Source organism: Semicossyphus pulcher, unplaced genomic scaffold (assembly GCF_022749685.1).
Source record: "Semicossyphus pulcher isolate SPU_LCO1_2020_fin unplaced genomic scaffold, fSemPul1.0.p SCAF_4, whole genome shotgun sequence".
In the NCBI taxonomy this organism is placed as follows: Eukaryota; Metazoa; Chordata; class Actinopteri; order Labriformes; family Labridae; genus Semicossyphus; species Semicossyphus pulcher.
Window position 1 is genome coordinate 34,266,836 of NW_027211715.1, and position 20,486 is coordinate 34,287,321.

At 44.0% G+C, this 20,486-nt stretch overlaps 1 protein-coding gene across 1 annotated transcript in view; it reads left to right on the plus strand.

Moving 5' to 3' along the window:
* The first annotated feature begins 3,101 nt into the window (after nucleotides 1-3,101).
* kifap3a (kinesin-associated protein 3a) overlaps nucleotides 3,102-20,486 on the plus strand; it is a 30,566-nt gene continuing 13,181 nt past the window's right edge. Inside the window, exons 1-13 of the mRNA XM_069680383.1 lie at nucleotides 3,102-3,195; nucleotides 4,010-4,141; nucleotides 4,662-4,807; nucleotides 4,912-4,970; nucleotides 5,096-5,237; nucleotides 6,702-6,801; nucleotides 8,680-8,804; nucleotides 8,946-9,044; nucleotides 9,129-9,307; nucleotides 12,345-12,507; nucleotides 16,488-16,588; nucleotides 19,621-19,726; nucleotides 19,812-19,924. Coding sequence (XP_069536484.1) covers nucleotides 3,155-3,195; nucleotides 4,010-4,141; nucleotides 4,662-4,807; nucleotides 4,912-4,970; nucleotides 5,096-5,237; nucleotides 6,702-6,801; nucleotides 8,680-8,804; nucleotides 8,946-9,044; nucleotides 9,129-9,307; nucleotides 12,345-12,507; nucleotides 16,488-16,588; nucleotides 19,621-19,726; nucleotides 19,812-19,924 — 1,506 coding nt within the window. The 5' untranslated portion in view covers nucleotides 3,102-3,154. The remainder of the gene's footprint in view (nucleotides 3,196-4,009; nucleotides 4,142-4,661; nucleotides 4,808-4,911; nucleotides 4,971-5,095; nucleotides 5,238-6,701; nucleotides 6,802-8,679; nucleotides 8,805-8,945; nucleotides 9,045-9,128; nucleotides 9,308-12,344; nucleotides 12,508-16,487; nucleotides 16,589-19,620; nucleotides 19,727-19,811; nucleotides 19,925-20,486) is intronic.

Below are 20,486 nucleotides of genomic sequence, written 5' to 3' on the forward strand. Positions count from 1 at the left end.
ACAAGACAAGGCGACACTCAGGTCAAGTCCCAATTTACAGCCCACAACTCCTAAATTAAGACATGTCCCAATTTAAGACGCATAAGTCCACAAGGCTTAACTCAAGGCCAACAACTTCCCTAGTCCCTGGTCCTAGTTCCAAAAGAAAGTCAACAAGTTCAACTCAAGGTAAACACGTTTTATGTAAATGTTCCAGGTCAAGTCAAGTCCCAATTCACAACTAACAAATCCTAAATTTCCCAAAAGTTCCAAGCTAAGTCCGTTAAGCCCAAAGTCAAGATCAACAAATCTCAAATCAACAAGTTTCAAGTCAAGACCAAGTCCTAAATATTCCTCAAGTCAGGTCGTTGTGTGCTCTTTGCCAAATGTTATAGGATATCAAATTCTACATTTGAATGTAAAAACTAAATGATCAGTTGTGCTTGAGTTACCTCTTTGGTATAATTCCAAATACATCATTTTTGAGCTAAAGTTTTTCTTCAACAATAGGACAACAATATCAAACAAGTCCGAGTTCAACGTTCAGGTGAAGTTTTCAGTCATTAGTGTAAAAGTTGTACTGTAACCTCTTTTTCATTTTGTCAGGTTTAGGTTTAAGTCACATTCATCTTGATTTTAGTTTGTTGTTCTCTACGCCCACACCTTAAACAACCCTCTAGGTTTTCAACAAAGATCCTTAGGACCTTACCTTTCAGACAGACGTATTTTTAGCCCATACTCAAACTCTCTTGCTTCCTTTTGGTTGATCTAAACTTTGATTAGGCCTCGAACTTTAAACGTTCACATTTTCAGACAGGTGTTGGATTCTGCTTTCTTTCAATGATTGTGCATCCAGGCTGCAGAGGTTGAAACTTTTCCAGAGTCTCTAACTTATGTCATCTCAACACTTCTTACCAGCTATGTGTTTCACTGTTACTGACCCCTTTGACCTTTGACCTCAGGATGAGTTACAGACTTGGGGGTTTAAATAGCCGTATGAAGTTCCCAAGCTTGACTTAACATGTTAATTAAAATCTGATGCAGAAGGCAGGAGTGTAACATTTTATTACTGTTGTAGAAAAACAAACACGTGCTTCTATACCGTCAGCAGTCGTTCAGTTGGTCTCTGGGGAATACTGTATATTTTTAACCCCTAACATAAATTATATTCTGATGTGTCCATCATGAGCTCCAGACTAAATTTAGCGTGGTGACATCAGCTGTCACAGAGGAGGGGCCTGCTGGTGCTGAGACGTGCAAATACTTTCTGGTGAGTAGATCTACCATCTTACAATATTGATTACATCGACTTTAACCAGTAACGTGGTCTGTGGAGTTCATGGGGAGTTTACAGATCTATAAAAGTTTAAAATTCTTTTATGATTTTCTTTGTCTTATTTCTTTTAGGACTCAATTTAGTTGGTAAAATTGAGCTTTTGGCAGTTCCTCTATTGCATCTTCCTCCATTTTTAAACACCTTCGTAAGTGAGTCTCAACAAGCAAAATCTGTGGTGGGCCTGAATAAATATATTACATTAAAAACACATTTCCTGTTGTTGATATTTAAAACCAGAGTCAAAAAGTGTGAGATTTAAAAAGGAATCCACATAACTGGACTGAACAAACTTATATAAAGTATAAGCAGACAGAAAAGTTAAAGCCAATCTCAGTTTGTAAGACATGCAGTGAAACAAACTCCACGTTCACAGCTCCTTTCTTTCCTTACCTCAGGTCATGTTCAGAGTTATCTAATCCTGACTCGCCCTGGAGGCTGCTGTGACTTCCAGTCCATCCATCAAATCTGCAGATACATTCCTTTCTAAAAGAGGAAAAAGTGTTTTGACCAAACTGCTTTATTCTATTAATGAAACTGAAGAAAAATGCCAACGCTTCAACACGTACTTTAGTGACACATTACAGAAAAATGTACTCAAAGTATGAACAGTAAAACTGTCATTGAACTACAAAATGATGTTTTACTGCCTCATTAATGCATATGTTGCATTTTACTGCTGTATATGTTTAGCTTTTGATTTGATTAAGAAACAGATGTTGCATACAGCTGTAGGTCTCTGGGTCTTTGAAATATGTTTTAAATATGGTAGAGTACATTTTGAGGAGAAGCATTGGAGACTGCAGCAAATCACTGCATTGTTGTTCATATTTGTTGTTAATGCTCAAAAATGAATTCACTCTGCACTGCTGCTGCAAATTAATGATCATATGGCCCCCATCGTCCAAAATGTGCCCAAAGCGTTTATATCAGAATTGGATTGTTTAACTTCTTCATACAGTCTACAGTTAGGTAGTTTAGTCCAGATGGTACCCCACCTGGGGGGTAGGCCCCTCCAAAGGGTCACATGAGGAATCTGAAAGGTTGTGAGATGATTAAATGTGTAAATATAAGAAACAAAATAAAAATTATGTTGCCCAAATTTATTTAATGTTTACATACTTGGCATACGTCATCTTTGCTTCTTCTCATAATATTGACTCATTTTAACTAGTTGGGCCTCAAACGTTATTTAATTGAAAGCCACAGGAAAGTTTAAAGGGGAAATAATCTTTCATGGTAATGCTCAAAGCTTGTAGACTCTGAACTCATAGACGTTGCTTGTTTTGTCAAGGCAAAATGGCTGCAAACACTGGTTTCATCTTCCATAAGGCATTTTCTTTTATACTTTGTAATCCCAAAAATAACCAGTCATCTTAAAGCATGTATAACAAAGAGGGCTGTAGTTTACCAGTGGTGAAACACAGCACAGTGAAGTAGAAGGGGGAAAAAAGTGGATAAAAAGAAAATACAAAGTACAGTATTTGTGTAAATATACATCGTTAACTTCTGCCAGTGGCTATAAATCAGATCTAAGATTAAATACTGATTCATTCTGAGACTAAACCATTAAAAACCATGTATGTACCATAGACTGTATTGTATGTACCCGTATCAGTCGGTCCCATGGATGTATTAGATCCATGGTCGGTCCACAGGAGCCTCCGTGGCTGCAGATGGCAGCAGTGCTGACTCGCTTCGCAATGCATGCTGGGAGCTGTGTCGCCTCCCTGGCAACAAGCTGAGGAGATAAATAACATCCGCCCTGTCTTTTTCAGCATCAGCTGGTCCTCGTTTCCTCGGATAAAGCAAATCTGATGAGCGCTTTATTTCTCATCTAAGATGGACAATCTGCAGGAAGCAGACGCGCGGTACCTGAAGAGGTAACAACTGCTAGCGTTAGCTTGTTTAGCATCGTTGTATCGTTGGCGAACAGGTCGGTGAAGCAGACACCATCAGCAGGATGCTCAGCGGTTCATTGAGAGCACAGGCCATTTAAAGGAGCGACTGCTAGGCTAATCGATCTCCATTTAAACCACGATTTCAAATAGGCTGATGTATTTTTTTGTGTACACGAGCAGCCTCAAGGAGCTAAAAGAAGTTAGCCTTATGTTAGCTTATCTATTTGGCTATATGTGTTGTATGGGTATCCTAATAATCACTTGGCTCAGTATCTCAAAATAATGACTTAGTATTATAAAATAATAAATGTATGCCTCTAAATAATTACGTTGTGTCTGAAAATAATTGCTAAGGATGACTAAAGTAACGACTTAGTACTGCAAAGTAGAGAAACTCCTAAAAAATAATAATAAGCAAATAATAAGTAATCGTAAAAAAAAAAAATAGTAAAAATCTACTACTACTAACACAATATCTCTGAAAAATCCCCTTTTTTATGTATATAATGACTTAGTATGGCAAAATAATGATAGAGTGTTTGAAAAAAATGACGTAGTGTCTCAAAATATTGAGAAGCTCTCTCATTTTCGGAGATGCTAACTAAAAATTATGTAGCGATACTAAATCATCATTTCAAGAATGTTGGTCATCATTTTCCTCTTCACATTGCCGGGCATGAACTTCCAAACTTTAGGGCGGTGTAGTTTAGTTCTCTAATCTGAAATGAAAAGCAGTGAAATCAGTGTTGGACTACATGTTAACACCACGTTTACCTTGTGTCTGTGTGACCCACAGGAGAGTGAAGGGCTGCACTCTGGATGTCCACCCGACGGAGAAAGCCCTCGTCGTTCAGTACGAGGTGGAGGCAACTATCTTGGGAGAGCTCGGGGACCCGATGGTCGGAGAACGCAAGGAGTGTCAGAAAATGTGAGAATGATATTTCAGCAAATTCAGAATTTAATTTGAAATGACTCATAGGTACAGGACATTTTTGGAATAGTGCAAGTAAATTGCTTCATTTGGATGCAAAAACAGGCTGTAAGGGCTGCAACATAATCCTTGATGGGTCAAAGGTCGTCCACTAAAAGTTCTTGTTGTTTCCACTGACAGGCTCAGATTGTTATTCTAAGTGTGTGACAACATGACAGAAAGGATCCCTACAGAGATAGACCTTTTTGTTACAGAGGAAGATGATTGTTTTAACCACACACAGACGTTACATCGCTCTCTGCACACACACCAGACTCCATTCAGAAAAATGTTAATTTTACCTGAAAGACCACAGAAGCTGCAGGTCTCACTGCCTCGACATGTTTTTGTGTTACTGTGTTTCAATGGTTAGTTCTGATCAACAACATTTGTGTCACACATACGAAAACAAAAAAAATACAAATTGAAATAATTTCCAGTAATTTCACGTCTTTCTATGTGTTTATGTTTCCTCCAGTATTCGCCTGAAGAGCCTGAACGCCCACACAGATACGTCCTCTTTAGCCCGGAAGGTTGTGGAGGAGTGTCGCCTCATTCACCCGTCCAAACTCAGCGAGGTGGAGCAGCTGCTCTTCTATCTGCAAAAGCGCAAACAGTTGAATGGTATTTCAGAGTTTTATAATGACTGCTTTACAAATGACACCAAAAGAGTAGATGTAGTATGTTAGAGCGACCTCTTTATGAAGCTTAAAAATGCCTATTTACAGACAACCAGGAGAAGAAACGCATCTCACCTCGAGACTTCACGCCTTACGCAGGAGTGGAGGTAGGAGCCAGGAGAAGGACATGTTGGCATAGTTTTCATAATTGATACAGTACAAAATTGTTACTTTATTCAGTGTGGAGACCCCAGTGTGGAGGCTGTGCTAACACTGTCTTATTTCCCTGCAGCTGGACGAGGAGGCGAGCATCAGCAGCATCGATGAGTATGTGGAGCTGCTGTACGAGGACATCCAGGAGAAGATCCGAGGAGCAACGCTCATCTTCCAGCTGGCTCGCAATCCGGACAACCTGGAGGAGCTCATACAGAACGGTACCTTGCTTTTGTTAAATAAGAATATAAAGTAACGAGAACATATAAAGGGTCAGTTCACTTAAACTACAGAGAAGCAGAAGCAGAAATGCAGGAACTTGTTTGAACACTAAATAAATGAGTTTATTTTACATGCTCTGATTTTTTTATGATCTGGAAGAATTCATGTCTGTATTTATTTTATTCATCTTGACAATGTCAGGCCACAGATCTCAAAGTAAAGAAGCGTGAAATGATCATTTTATGGCCTTAAGTTCGACGTACTTCACCGACGTTTGGCCTGAAATGATTCAGAAGCCAATTTAAATCGTTTTCACACGAAAGCTGATTCAGAACGCTTCACATCAGCGGCAGCCATCTTGGTTGTTTACAGAGATGTTGCAAAAGCACTCCTCTCTGGTTTTGTCCTGTAAAGCTGCCCTGCGTTAGAAAAACAGTTGTGATTGGCTCGACCGTAATCAGGTTGGATGGATGTCTGTCTGATTCTAGTCGGCAGGTAGAGAGATATTTCTAGCTACAAACCGAGCACAGCCTTAACTAGAGTTTTCCCCTGATTGTTATTAAAGGTGTGAACTCAGATCGACTAATCAGCCTTTGGAGCCTCCAACATCTCCTGCACATCCACAGCAGCAGGAGTCTGCTCAGGTTGTTGTGTATGATGGGAACGTGACTGACATCCTTGATCTTTTTTTGGCCGTCCATTGGCTGTTGGTATGAAAACTATCTCTCTGTGACAAATAGGCAAAGTTCATCTGCAGAGAAGGACTTTGAGAGGTGACCGACAGCTCGGGAAAGATGAGCTTTCATGCTCAATTATTCAGAATGGATTTTAATCTTTTTGGCTCCAATCGCTGAAGTTCAAAAGTGCAAACCTCAGCCGTGTTCCAAATCCTCAAAATCAAACTGTATTTGGATGAAAAGTGATTTTTTTTTATCAGAGTTTTTCTTGAATCTGTTGACTCTGCTGTTTAAGTAAACACAGCTCAGCTTCACTTCTGCTCCCCTCCGTGACAACCGGGCTGTTTCTTCCACAACAGCACGGAGCCATCATCCTCTGCAGCCGCGCTGAGATGGCACGGCTCCATTTGTATCTGTCATAACGCGTCCTCGGCTCGCTCTGTCTGCCGCGCCGCATCAGCCGGTCTGGTGTTGATAAGAGCCGAGCGTTCGTGTGAACCCAGAGGCCTGGGGTCGTTCTGGAAAGAGGAGAGGAACCCCGGGACGCACGTCGTTACGTTGAGAAGCACCCATGGCTCAAAATCCTCAGGAGCGTCCGACCTCATCGCATTCCCCCACGTTTCTTTAAATTGACCTCCAGCTGCACTTCTCTCTGCTCGCTCTGACTCTGATTGAATTCCACACAGAGACGCTCTGCTCCAAGTTTCTCTTTCTCATCTGTATCCCCACGTCCCTGCCTGTCCTCCTTTTTGACCTTCTCCACATCTCTCTGTGTCTGTGTCTCAGAGCCGGCCCTGGGAGCCCTGGCCAGAGTTTTGAGGGAGGACTGGAAGCAGAGCGTGGACCTGGCAACAACCATCACCTACATCTTCTTCTGCTTCTCCAGGTAAACAGCCGCTCCTGAGTTCACACACAAGCAGGGGATCTGCTTCTAATCCAGTGTCATTTGGTTTTCTATCAGATTAACTGGAAGCTTTTGTTGCTGCAGAAATTTGATTTTAGGTTGCAGTAGTGTTCATGATGTATATTCTGTCACCCGTACATGACTACAGAAGGCCCTAACAAAAAGTTCAGCTGACATTAATGATAATGTGATAATCTAAAACAGGAAGAGATAAAGAACTCAAGCTGTGGACAAAGTGTCTAAAGGATCATTAAGCGCTGCAGTAAGATTTAGATTTCCTGTAAACTAACGAGCCTGAAACAACGACGGATGAGAAACACGGCACTGCTGAGCCGGAGCTTCTGCTTTTTTGTCCTAAAACTGAATGAAAGAAACTTCTACCGCTGTATTAATGTAAACTATATTAATTGATGCTGACGTTACAGCTCACCTCTGTCCCAGCTGGTTCCCCGGGCTTTGGAGAAGCTGGGCTGACATTATTCATGCAGCAAGTTAAATCATGTGAGCTCAAAACAAAGTGAATCACTGCTCAGGGTTATCACAATGTTCAGCATTAAAACTCAACATGCAGATAGTTGAGTCTCAGAACTGTTCAGTGTTTTTAAGTCTTAATGTTAAACAATGTAAAAATCATCAGCTGATGCTTGTACACAAACTCACACGTCTGAGGCCTAAGGTCTGAGTCAGTCTGTGGCTCTCTCTGCAGTTTGAGGATATGTGGAAAACAGATGTAGGCCAGAAGTACACAGACTTTGTCCACTTACATTTGTCCATATAAGATGTGTCCCAATCCAGGGGCTGGATCCTTCAAAGGACGTGTTTGAAGGCTGATTGCATCACTGCGGCGCGTCGAAGGCTGTGTCATTTCGAAGGCTCATTCAGACGCGGTAAAAAATGCGTCTTCCTTTTCCCGGGCCGCGAAGGATCCATCGGGTGCATCCTTCATGGCCCAACGTATCCCGAGATTCATTGCACGTCAATTCAAAGGGGCTTTGAGACAAGTTCTCTTTAAAATAACTTGGTTATGTGACGTTAGTGACGTTAGTTATGTTAGCTGGTGAGCCAGCTAGCTACGTGTTGCTACGTACGTGACCTGAGTGGCGCTTTGTGACGCAGACGTAAAGGCGGGAACAGCTGGTGATGCTAACAGGAAATCCTCCATAGACCAGACCGTCTCATTTCAGTTCGGCCTTCGTGTCTACACAGGCTATGAATGTCCTCTGTTGGTCGCGTCCTTCAAAGGATGCAGCGCCTAAGTTGAGACGCAGCTTTAGTGTACATCTGAGGCACAGACAAAGGTCACCAGCGCAGGACAGCGAGAACATTTTGCACTGATTGCCTCTTTGTGTGCAGTATTTCAGTTCAAACAGCCCTGACCCTCACAATCAGGTGCCTCTCCTCTCTCCTCACGGCTCTCCTCCTCTCTAACGGTAGTCCTCCACCTTTGGCAGCGTACCTCGTCCTGAAGTTTCCCTCTCCAGCTGGGGGTTAGGAAACACTAAAATTAGCCGAGGCTGGAATAATACATAAACGTCTGTCAGAGCTGATTTCTGCTGCGAGCGGACGCGTTCGTCTGAAAGCTGATCGTCGCTCTTGGCTCGGGTCCATCTCCATGTTATGCTGTTTGGATTGTGAAACGGTTCAACTTGGACTGATTATAAGCCGGACCAGGACATACTGTTTGACTGAACATGTTTTGACTTTGACAGTTTACTTTGTAAACTACTTCAGGGGTGACGGATCGGGTCATTCTCTGACAGCTCCCAGCTGGAATCCCTGACGTCCAAAAAAGTGGTTTCTCAGTCTGAAAATCCACTCTTGGATAAATGGAAGCATTTTTCTCTTAATTTTCTCCTCCAGTTTCTCCCAGTTCCATGGCCTGGTCACACATTTCAAGATCGGGGCCCTGTGTATGAACATCATAGAGCATGAGCTGAAGAGGTACGACCTCTGGCAGGATGAACTGCAGAAGAAGAAGAAGGCCTATATCCTTTTTAAGAGTCCTCAAACAACACTTTAAATACTGCATGAAATGTCTCCATGAAAGCATGTTGTTTGTATGAAACTCACAGTCAGTACTCACTCCGGTGACAGTTTTCATGGTGCACTCCTTGACTGATTTTCACCTGAAGAATCCCCTGAGAGCCAAACTCTGAAGAAAGAACACGAGAAGTCTTTCAAAAAGTACCAAAGCCTTCTGATCAAGCAGGAGCAGCTTCTCAGAGGTACTGCACCATAAACCTTAAAGCAGCTATGAGGAACATTTTGTGTCGGTGATCTTAATGTTTCTGATGTCTTTGACCCTGTAGTCGCTCTGTGTCTGCTGCTGAACCTGGCTGAAGACACTCGCACAGAGCTGAAGATGAGGAACAAGAACATCGTCCACATGCTGGTGAAGATCCTGGACCGGGAGGACCCGGAGCTGCTGCTGGTGGTCGTCTCCTTCCTCAAGAAGCTCTCCATCTTCCTGGAGAACAAGAACGACATGGTGAGGAAGTGAAAGAGTCCTGTTTTATAGATCATATTATTTATCTTTATACAACAATTTTTAATTTGCATTCCTTTGCTTTTTATTTCCTCTCCTCATCGAAACAAAGAGCGCGAATATTCACTCAGTGATCCAAATATAACATCCACTCGATAATGTCTGTCTTTATAAAGACTCTTAAAAAAGTGTGTACCTCCAGGGTGTTGGAATGATTGAATGCATCATGAGCACGGCCGCTCCTACCTTTCTCAGCTCTGTCTCCACTTTGCAATGTTGGACATTTACTTTTCTGTGAAGTCATTTACATCACAGGAGTCACTTCATGGATATTGAAAATATTGATTCCCTGAGATCAGCACTGTTGTATCGACATCAGAGGGACAGTTACAGATGTTTGTGCTGGTTTCATTACACTGCTGCTGCAGCCGAAATAACGAGTAGAGCAGAGTGAAGGTAATAAAAGAAATAAGTAGATTCTCTTTGCACATATGGATAGTGTTGAATGTGCACATGCAGTGCAAACAGCATTTTATGGTTATTGACTGGTTTAATTCAGTTTTTACTCTCTCTCTTTTTGGAGTCCTGACACTGAAGGGACCGGAAGTGATGTCTGCAGACCAGCGGCTCGCTCAGCCAATACATGGATTTGTTTGTCCCAGCCGCTCACAGTGGACGTGTCGCGTGTTAAACAGAAAAAAGCCCAACTTGCATTTCAACTTTTTAAGACCATCACAGAACAAACCTGGAGGGACTGTTCTGTCTTATGTTCTCCAGATAATAATGTCACTTTCTCTATTAATGTTCTCTTTTGTATGTGATATGTTTTCACCGTCAAGATCACGGTCAGCAAAAACTGACCTCCGATAAAGAATGGTGATGTCATGGTGCAGAAAAGAACAGCATATTCTCCAACAGCTCTGCCTCCATCTACTTTTTTAGCTTATAAATATTCTGCAGCGTACGTGTAAATATATAATTTGTGCAGAATCAGACGATACAGCAGAGATACTTCAGTGATTATTCGGTCTTCGCTGCTACAACAAGTAATTAACTAATTTAATCAAAGTGTTCATGGCGTCTGTGGGTTTTTTAAACGATGCTTCACATCTCACTTTAAGTGTTTCTTCATGTTTCGTCACATTTAAACCTAATTAGTCAAACTTAGAGGAAACCAGCCGCCTGTGTTTGTTCTTTAAAATGCTCCCGAGCTCATTTTGACAAATCGCTGTTCGCCTGTGAGAACGCTGGTTGAAACGCCGCTGATCAGATTTCTGCTTAATAAATGCTCCGAAGGTCCACTTTTGGCCACGTGTCCCTCAGCGCTTGTTCGGGAACCTCTCCGCTCCGACTCCCTCTAACCCCGCCCCACCTGGTTCCAATCTCGCTCAGTTTGTGGGCCTTTATCAAAGCCAGACCCTGTTAGGAACTAGTTTTATCTCCTTGTTTCCCCTTCAGTGTATCTTTGATTCAGATTAAAGGACCCCTCAGGGGGTTTAGACTCCAGCATGTGTCCAGCAGGAAAACAGTGGTTTCAACACTTTGACTCGTAGTGGATCAGTTTACAGGAAGAGGGTTTCCTTATAAGGACATGAGGGTTTAATTGATTTATAAGGACTGATATTACACAGCACATCACCTTTTATTTACTCGGCGAACATGCTGTGACTTCCTCCTCATCAGATAAGACCTATGAGTTATTTTTCCTGCTGCTGTCACTAATGGAGCGGGGACGTCGGAGGTAATTGACACAGGCTGCAGTTGATTATGCAGCTGAGGTCTGGTTTGTGATGGTGCGACTGGAGCTGGTTTTGCACACAGTAGCAGTGAGTGCGTTTTAACTGGGAGCAGGTTGTGTCACCGCGATATCTGGCTGTGTGGGGAGACCACAGGAGAGAGAGGCAGACATGTTAACAAGCAGCTCCGGACTGACGCGAGCACGGCTGTGTCACTCTGACAGTCACAGCGACAGCAGGAGGAAGGAGGAGAAACACGTCGAGAGTCGAGTGTCACAAGCTCAACACCTCCACCTGCCTGTGGGTCAGGTGAACCTTCTCCAACAGGACACCAGATTTATGCAGAAGTTTCCTTAATGTCAGCTAAGACATAAATAAATAATTGTTTCTTACTAGTATCTTTACCTGCATGTATCACTTGCTCAAAGTTTAGGACAAGTGATGGATAGAAATATTGCAAGACAAAAAGACAATGATAAAATACAATAATAATGATTTTATAATAAATATATACACTATTATGTTTGTTTGTAAGTCAACACATGGTGTGTAGCATGTTGATGTGGTTGTGGATAAGCAACCTGGGATCCCATCGGCTACACTCTGACACGATACAGCCTCTGGGGACACCGGTGAACCTGCCGGGTGATAAGCGATAAATGACTTCCTGTCAAGACTTCCTTTTCCGCGTGCTGCACTGTTACAAGAGAAACAATTTTCTTCTGATTTACTCGTTATTAACGGGTCTGACCTTTGCCCAAATTTCAACATCATGATGCAGATTAGTAAGAAGTAAAAATGAAGCTTTGTCAGGTCTGAGGTCAGGTCAAGAAAACTTTTAAAATGCTCGCTTGCCGAGCGGAGGTCGGATCGATCTGATGCATTCAAGGAGGTGTTAGCTGTTAGCTGTTAGCATGCAGATGTCTGTTTATAGAGATTAATTTGCATACTGCAAAAAACTAACCTCAGGCCGTCTATGAAGAGGAGCCTGAGAGAAACGTCAGGATGGTTTGTTTCATTAATATTATTTCTGTTATCAGTCTGCTTTTAGTCTTTTTCTTACTCATGGTGTCTCTAATGGGCATATTGTTTATGCACGACACAATAAAAATAACTCAATCAGTCTAAAACAGGACTTACTATATCAAGTTCTTGAAAACAGAAATATGTATTCAATAAACCACAGCATCCCAGTTTAGACTATTGTATTAAACTATATAGCATACTGTTAACAAGTAAAGTCGTGGGTCACTTGCTCTGTTAAAGATGCAAATTTAAAGTAGCCTGTTTGTTATTGTCTGCAGGCTGAAACGTTGGCCGTGGAGAAGCTGGCTCGGCTCGTTCCCTGCGAGCACGAGGAGCTCCTGAGCACCTCCTTACGCCTCCTGCTCAACCTCTCCTTTGACATGACGCTGCGCAGCCAGATGGTGCAGGCCGGACTCATCCCCAAACTCTCCACGATGCTCGGTAATCAATTTTTACTCCTGATTGTGACTTCCTGTCTGTGTTCCTGTGGATTTATTTATCCTTGTTATTTGTGTTTGTATCTGTATGTCAGTGTTTCAGAAATAGACACATTTCATTAACAACACTGATCCATCCCGAGCCGGCGGTGCAGCCTCTAATTTGTTTTTACTGAGGCGTCTGTGCAGGTGCAGCTTTTACGCAGCACTCAGCCTCTGGTGACCATTAGAGCAGTGACCTCCTGGAAGCTCCGGAGCGTGCGATTGGTGCGTTGTCTCATCCGTTGGGCGTGTGACACGGTCAGAAGCATCTCTGACAGGCCGTTTGAAGCCTCTCAGGGGGCGGCTCGGGTAACAGCGCATAATTAATATAATATATTTGTTAGAATAACATGCCAGAGCCTCTGCACAAATGTTGTTTTTGCAGGAGCAGGCCGGAGAGGTGGAGAGGTCTGCAGAGATTTAGGGAGGGCTGTTTTTTGGGAAGTGGAGGGTGGGGGTTGCTCATTCAGGAAGCGTGGCACACACATAATATAATCTAACACTGAAATATTACGCCTGCTCACAGTTCTGACACTGTTGAGTTTGCGTGTGTTTGTGTGTTTGCGTGTGTGTGTACTTTGCTCTGTGTATGAGCCGAGGTGTCATTAATCATGAGCTTTCACTGCAGACTGTCCTCTTTTAACTGACACACTCTGCATGAGGACTCCAGCCTTATCTCTAAAGAGAGAGGAGGGCTGCTGTCAGCCTCCACTCTCTCCATCCAGACCTGACCTGAGGTCACGACCCCTGACGATAAGATGAAAGTGGAGAGGGAGCCTCCACTTGTCATCATCACCTCCCACTTGATCCATCCCACCACCACCTGAACTCAACGGAAAGTAGAAGATTCCTCTCCGTCAGCTCGTCCCCCGCGTTTCATTTACAGATGGTGAAGAAACACTTTGTTGATCAGCAGAACAAATCCGTTCTTTGTTTCAAGGATATTTTGTTCCAGTAGGTGTGTTCAGCCGGCAGCTTAAACAACATAATGCTTAACCGATCAAAGAGCGTCCACTAAAAGTTCTCGTTGTTTCCACTGACAGATTGTTATTCTAAGTGTGTGACACAAAGGGTATCTCTGTAGGGATCCTTTCTGTGATGTAGTTAAAGAGGAAGATGATTTTTATTAACCAGAAACAGATGTTGCATCGCTCTCTTTAAAGCCACCAGACTCCATTGACAAAACAGTGACTTTTACCTCACAGAACACAGGAGTTGATGGCCTACCACGACCTGGACAGGTCAGAATTTTCAAGTGTTATTGTGTGTTAAACATATAATAATTAACCGATTAAAAAAAGAGAGGTTACAAAATAACACAAACAAACGAAACGGTTGAGGAAGCAGAAGACCAGAGACTTCCAGGTTCTGTGAGGTAAAACGACATTTTTGTCTATGGAGTTTGGTGGCTTTGAAGAGGTGGCTAAAAACATTTTTATTTTGCTGATTAGTTGAAATTACAAAAATATCTCAGCGCCGAAACAATTTGTCGATTAGTCAATGGACAGAAAATGTATAAAAAACTGTTTAAATATGTAGTTAATCTGTTAACCAGCTTTATTCATTCATCATTAACTGAGTGTCTTCATAAAGGGACTGTCAATCTAATGGGACTTTTTTCTGACATTTTATTAATTATTTAAATAGTCCAAAAATGATCCACATATTTGGCACTAGTGAAACTCGTTGGTCTCAGTCGTATTTCTTGTGTTGCCACTCAGCCCATGTTTCATTATCCCGTGTTGCAGCATGTTGACTGTCATTACATTGCATAAACAAATGAGGGGGCTTGAGTGGGGGTGGGGATCTCTTTACGAGCACTTCACTCTGTTATGTGGTCTGTGATGTCTCAAAAGACCAAACCCAGCTTGCTTATTTATCCAGAAAATAACAATAACAAGTGAGCGCTGCTGTCCGCAGACCGAGCCCAGACGCCTCCTAATGTGTGCGGGTGTAATTTTACGAAGGTTAGGCGGTTTTAAATCAGGCTGGGGTGTAATTGGAGTTTAGCTCTCCCACTAACTGCCCCTGAACAGTGTAGTTAATTCTTAACAGCTCCCCCCTCACCTTTTTTTTCTCTCTTTTGCCCCCACCCTACCAGTGTTTTGAACATTTAATGGGATCTCTCTCTTCGCCCATAAAGGATCCTCCATGTTCCTACCAGCAGAGTGAGGGAGTCCGCCCGGCCTGGAGGAGCTTATTGCCCCTCAGTGTGTGTGTGTGTGTGTGTGTGTGTGTGTGTGTGTGTGTTGTTTTCATGTGCATTTGAACGTATTGGTTGAGCTAATGAGAAGCACATGTTGCAGCCAATCGCTGGCTGTGCTGGAAGGGCCCGAGCGGCGAGCAGCGTAGCTTAAACTTATTAAAGGCAGTAAAATTGATGCTTCCTCCTGTTTTCCCAATTAAAGCTCGAGCCGTCTCTCGTCAGCGCTCTCTCCCTCCTGTGATTCCAGAGGTTCACTGAGCACATCTGGATCTCATACTCGGCGATAAGGCTCGCTGTACGGCCAGTGACCGAACACGGCTGGGACCAGATTTAACTGGACCTGGTCGCGGCTGCGGAGGCCGGTGGGCGGTACAGGAGGTCTGGGAGTGGTTCTGGTCCAGTGAAGAGCCTCTCTCTTAACACTTCTCTTAATGAAAAGTTCCCGGGTCAAACTCTGGTTTGAACTCTGTTAGACTGGCTCCTCCTCCAGGCCCGCAGCCCCCCCCAGCTGTGGTCAGGGGTCAAACTCATAAAGGTCCTGGTCTCCCTGACAGTCTAACACTCAATCCATTCTGTCTTTATCTCCTTCATGCTGCTGCCGAGGCTTGATAAGGCCACAGAACTGGAGTGACGGGGAATTTATGCATTTAATTGGACATTTATTAAATTGACAAAGAAAGACGCATCGTACTCGTCTCTCGGACCTCTTGAATGTTGGACATAGTTTCATCAGGTGTTCTCGCCAACGGTTGAGTCATCTTGTTAAGTGTCCTTCAGGGTTTTAAATCTGCCTGTGCTGACACCTCTGCCCTTAAACTTCAGCTGCCTCTGAATAGTAGGAAAAAAATATGAATGCATGTTTAAAACATTCAAAGTGAGCGTGCCTTTCCACAAACAGTGTCCCGCTTACTCTGGAGGATCCACAGAGCTCACTGTCCAGTTTTCATTGGAACTGCTTTCTACCGGAGAAGAAGTCGCAACAGTCCAAAAACTGTTCACAGTGAGGTGATTATCCAGAGGAGTGTCCGTATCGCTGCTTCTGACAGGAGAAGGGGAGTTTATTAAATGATTAGGATGAAACTTTTCTATGTTTTTTTATTGACAACAAACCCATAATGCCGAGTGTCCAGGCCGTTGGTTCCTACTGAGGATTAATGTCTTTACAAACACATGTAGCTGTGTGTTTAAAAAGGCTCAGTCATTTCCTCAAGCAGCCGCTCATGATAGTATTTCATCAAACGTTATTAAAGCAGAGAGAATACTACATTTGTTGTGGACTATTTTCTCTGGCGGATGAATCCCTATTGAGTGCTTAAAGGAGTAATTGCATTTATTTACATTCGCTTCCTTTGTGCTGGGGTGGAGGCAGATATCTGGACGTCTCTAAATCTGGCTTAATAAACACACTTTTTGTTACTGTCCCTTTAAGCAGCATAACAATCTGTTCCATTTAGCAGCCTGCTGCAGTTCCACGTTTATCCTTTTAAATATTGTTATTCCTCTGGTGAGCTGCCTGTGAGACGACACACTGAGACTCTGCAGCCCACTGCTGCTGATTCTGCTCTGACTGCCTTCTGACCTGCGACAGGACTCGCTGTTAAAAAGACCATTCAGCCCATTAATACTTTCAAATAACACGCCGCTCTGCTAGATGTGGTCATTGGCATCCCGCGGAGCGTTACGGCACAACCGGTCATTCATCCATTGACTCTCCTCCTCCTCTGTTTATGTTGCAGCTGACGAGGGCCAGAGACAGCTCAGCATGTGCATTCTGTACCACATCAGCATAGACGACAGATTCAAGTCCATGTTTGCCGACACAGACTGCATACCACAGGTAAGACTGGCTAATGTACAAAATCCAGCAGACCAAGACGGACACATTAGCATCAGCAGCTAACGGCACCAGGGACTTAATGCATGAGAAACAGAGCCAGAGGGAGAGACGCACGCCACATCTGGAAGCAGAAACCACCGGAGGACTGCTGCTCAGTCTTCACTCTCACTGTGATGACAACTCTGTTTTCCCTCCTTTTTTCTCTTCTCAATCTGTCCTGAAAAGATCCCTGTGCCAGTCCATCCTCTACTGTATCTTTCTCTGGTAGCCTCTTGCCTTCACTAAACTGGAGCATCGGCTGAAAGTGACATGGACTTATGGTTCTGAAAATGAAAATGTAGTTCAGGTATTTTGAAACCTGGGGCCTGTTTTTACATGTTTTCAGGGTCTAAAGGAGTAACGGGTTTAAAAGTAACGGTAGTGTTACTTACTCGGATGTGTTCATCCTGCAGCAGTGAAACAGGCTGTAATGGCTGCAACATAATCCTTGATGGGTCAAAGGTCGTCCACATAAAGTTCTAAATATATATAACACAATATTGTTGGACTCACAATCCTTTCTGTCATGTTGTCACACACTTAGAATAACAATCTGAGCCTGTCTGTGGAAACAACAAGAACTTTTAGTGGACGACCTTTGACCCATCGAGGATTATGTTGCAGCCATTACAGCCTGTTTCACTGCAGCAGGATGAAAACATTTACTGGAGACATTCAAAAAGTTGTTCTAGTTATTAACATACATTAATATGTAAAATAAGGTCCCAGGTTCAGAAATGCCAGAATAACTGTCTAAGAAGTGCTGAAGCTGAAACCTCCTCGGGCTTTCAACTTTCGATCCTAACATTTCTGCCGATCGTCGCTCTCCTCCTGATTGAGTTGACCCGGTCAGTCGCTCCTCTCATCATCAGCGATTAGCTAAATGTGCGTTGTGTTTGTTTGTTGAGATTGGGTGTAAATGCCGGCCAGATGTGGCTGGGAGAGTCGGCTGTTTGTTCAGAAGGTCACGTCAGCAGCAGATCTCAACCCCAGGGCCTCCCTTCTCCCCTCGCTGAGCGGTACAGAGGAGGCTGGCTAGCAGCATGACAAGGATGTGACCTCCGACCCCGCCCCGAGGCTCGCTTACTCTCCCACTCACTGCCCTCTTCTACCTCCATTTCTCTAATATTCATCCATCTCTTCCTCTGAGTCAGTCCACGCCGAGATAGCTGTGAAGCTTCCTCTTCTTCTTGTGCCACATTAATCACGAGAAAACAAAAACATAAACACGCCCGTCTTGTTTTTGGGTGTCGACAAGAAAAATGAAGCCTTTAGAGGATTTTGACACGCGCTCAGTCAAGGTCAGAGAGTATCTGTAAAACTAGGAAGACGACGTTCTGCTGCCTCTCTGCGAGTGAGATTCATTTAATGAGGAATATTTGCAGAAACAAGCTGCTCTTTGAAATTATACACACGGGAAAAAGTGTTACTGTAAATAAAATGGGACAATTTCTTTTTCAAGTGTGAGGGGTCGCTGATCAAAGGTTTCTCACATGAAAGGTTAGACTGGATATTTTGAACTCCTGCCTACACTCGTTTAAACTTCCAGTGTGGCCGATCGCACATGAACCCGTAGCCGTGTCCCAATCCAGGGGCTGCATGTATTTGAAGGCGTCACAGCGGTGGCGAAGGCTGTCCCAATTTGAAGGCTCCTTCAGATGCGTCCGACAAATGCGTCCTCCTTATCCCGGGCCACGAAGGATGCATCGGGTGCACTGTATCCCAAGATGCATTGCGCGCCAATTCAGACTTTCAAGCGGCCGAAGAATACACTTTAAACGGTTTTGAACTCAATCGATTAGCTGGAGGTACGAATGTTAAAAACACGACAGGGGCCTTGAAACAAATGAACTTTAAAATAATTGGTTTAGTTACGTGACATTCGTTATGTAAGTTAGCTAGCTACCTGTTGCTAGGCGACAGGACCGGTGCTTTCTGGCGCAGGGGTAAGGGCGGCAACAGCTGGTGACGCAAACAGGAAATCCTCCGTAGACGCGACCGTCTCAGGTCAGTTTAGTCTTAGCGTCTACGCAGGCTACGAATGACTCATCCTTCGAAGGATGCAGGACCTGAACTGAGACACAGCCGGTATGAATATTGTTTTTATTTGTCAGGGAGGAGTTCATATCGAGCTGTTGTTCAGTGTCAAATCTGAAGAACACAGTTCCCTCCTTTTTCCTGTGGACCTTGTTCATCCTCATAAATATGTACATGTACCTCTGTGGGTAAATATACGTCTTTAACAAACTGCTTCACCCCGTTTCCCACCCGTCATCCTCTCTCACCTATTTTGCACTTTTAAGACCTCTCTCTCTTTTATCACTTTCCCAGGCTGCTGACTGACCTGCCCTCTCGCCTTCTCCAGCTTTTAATGGGGTCAGCGTTTGGTGCTGGATGTGGATGTCAGCAGTGAGGGAGGAGAGGTGGCGGTGGCGGTGGGGGGTGAGGTGGCTGTGCTGGTCGGGCTGCAGCGTGGTGCTGCGGCCCTCGCTGGGCCTCCGGTGGCTGTCTGTGGTAAATAAGCAGAGGCAGGTGCCAGAGAGTCTAGACGGGGCTGATTTTGGGGTCCGGGGCCCCTGGTATGTGATACCTTACCCAGGCCTGGCCCCCCTCTCTCTGATTCCTGACTCCTCACAGGGAAGCAGCGCACCTCTGGTCCCCCGTCACCCCCCTCAGCTCAAAGCTTTTCCTGTTTAATGTTAAATCAGTGCAGGAGAGACGGACAGACGGACCGAGGGAGGGAGGGAAGGAAGAAGGTGGGAGGTTAGGGAGTGATGCTCGCCTTCCCTTAATCTCTGACACTCTCTTTCTAAATCACAAGCCCTCTCGCCCCCTTTTTATGAACGTAAAGATTCCTCCTTTATAACCCTGCTGACCGGCTTTAACCTGATTGGAGGAGATCCAAAGCAAAAATGTGCTCATGTGTTTGATCGATAATTCAACCTGAAGCTAAGCGAAGAATGTCTGTTTCTCTGTGAACCTGTGTCTCACAGCTGATGAAGATGGTGTTTGACTGTGGGGAGAAGATGGACGTCGAGCTCATCTCGCTCTGCATCAACCTGGCTGCCAACAAGAGTAACGCCCAGGTCGTCTGTGAAGGTCTGAGCTCTACCAAAGAATAAACACGATACTTAGAGACATTTAACCCCTTTGTTATTAACTTCCTGTATCCCTGTTGCCCCAGGTAACGGTCTGAAGATGCTGATGAAGCGCGCGGTGAAGATGAAGGATGTTCTGGTGATGAAGATGATCAGAAACCTTTCTCAGCACAGCGGACAGACAAAGAGCCTCTTCCTGGTCAGTACTCTGGCCTGTTGTGTTCCTGATGTGTTAAACATTACATCGCTGTGTTTGTAATGCTCCTTTGTTGCCTCTTTGTCTGCATCTTCGCTGTAATCTTGTTAGTGAATGCATGTTATGTTCTCTGAGGATGGTCAGGGCATGAGGAGAGGATCATTTAAAACCCAGGCAAAAGAAGGGAGGAACAAAGTATGAGCACGTTTTAAAGGAATTTATGTACAAACTAAACACAAAGCGAACACAAAGAGAAGCTGATGTCAACTAACAAACACTAAGGCCCTGAACACACCCTCCTGCCTCGATTGGTTAGTAGGAACAGGTGATCTCAGTCACCAGCTGCACTAAAGATAGCAGCACCTGAGGAGCACAGGAAACAGCACCACGGCACGTAACATGCATCAGCGTTGACGGTTAATGTAGTCAAATGAAGCGATGAACTCCTCAGCGCTGCCATAGTGACGGAGAAAGCTACATTCTCCTGCTTATGAAGCCGTGCCTGTGGCGCCTACATGTCCCAGGATGCATTGTGCAGGTTTACAATGCTGTAAAGAAATAAAGG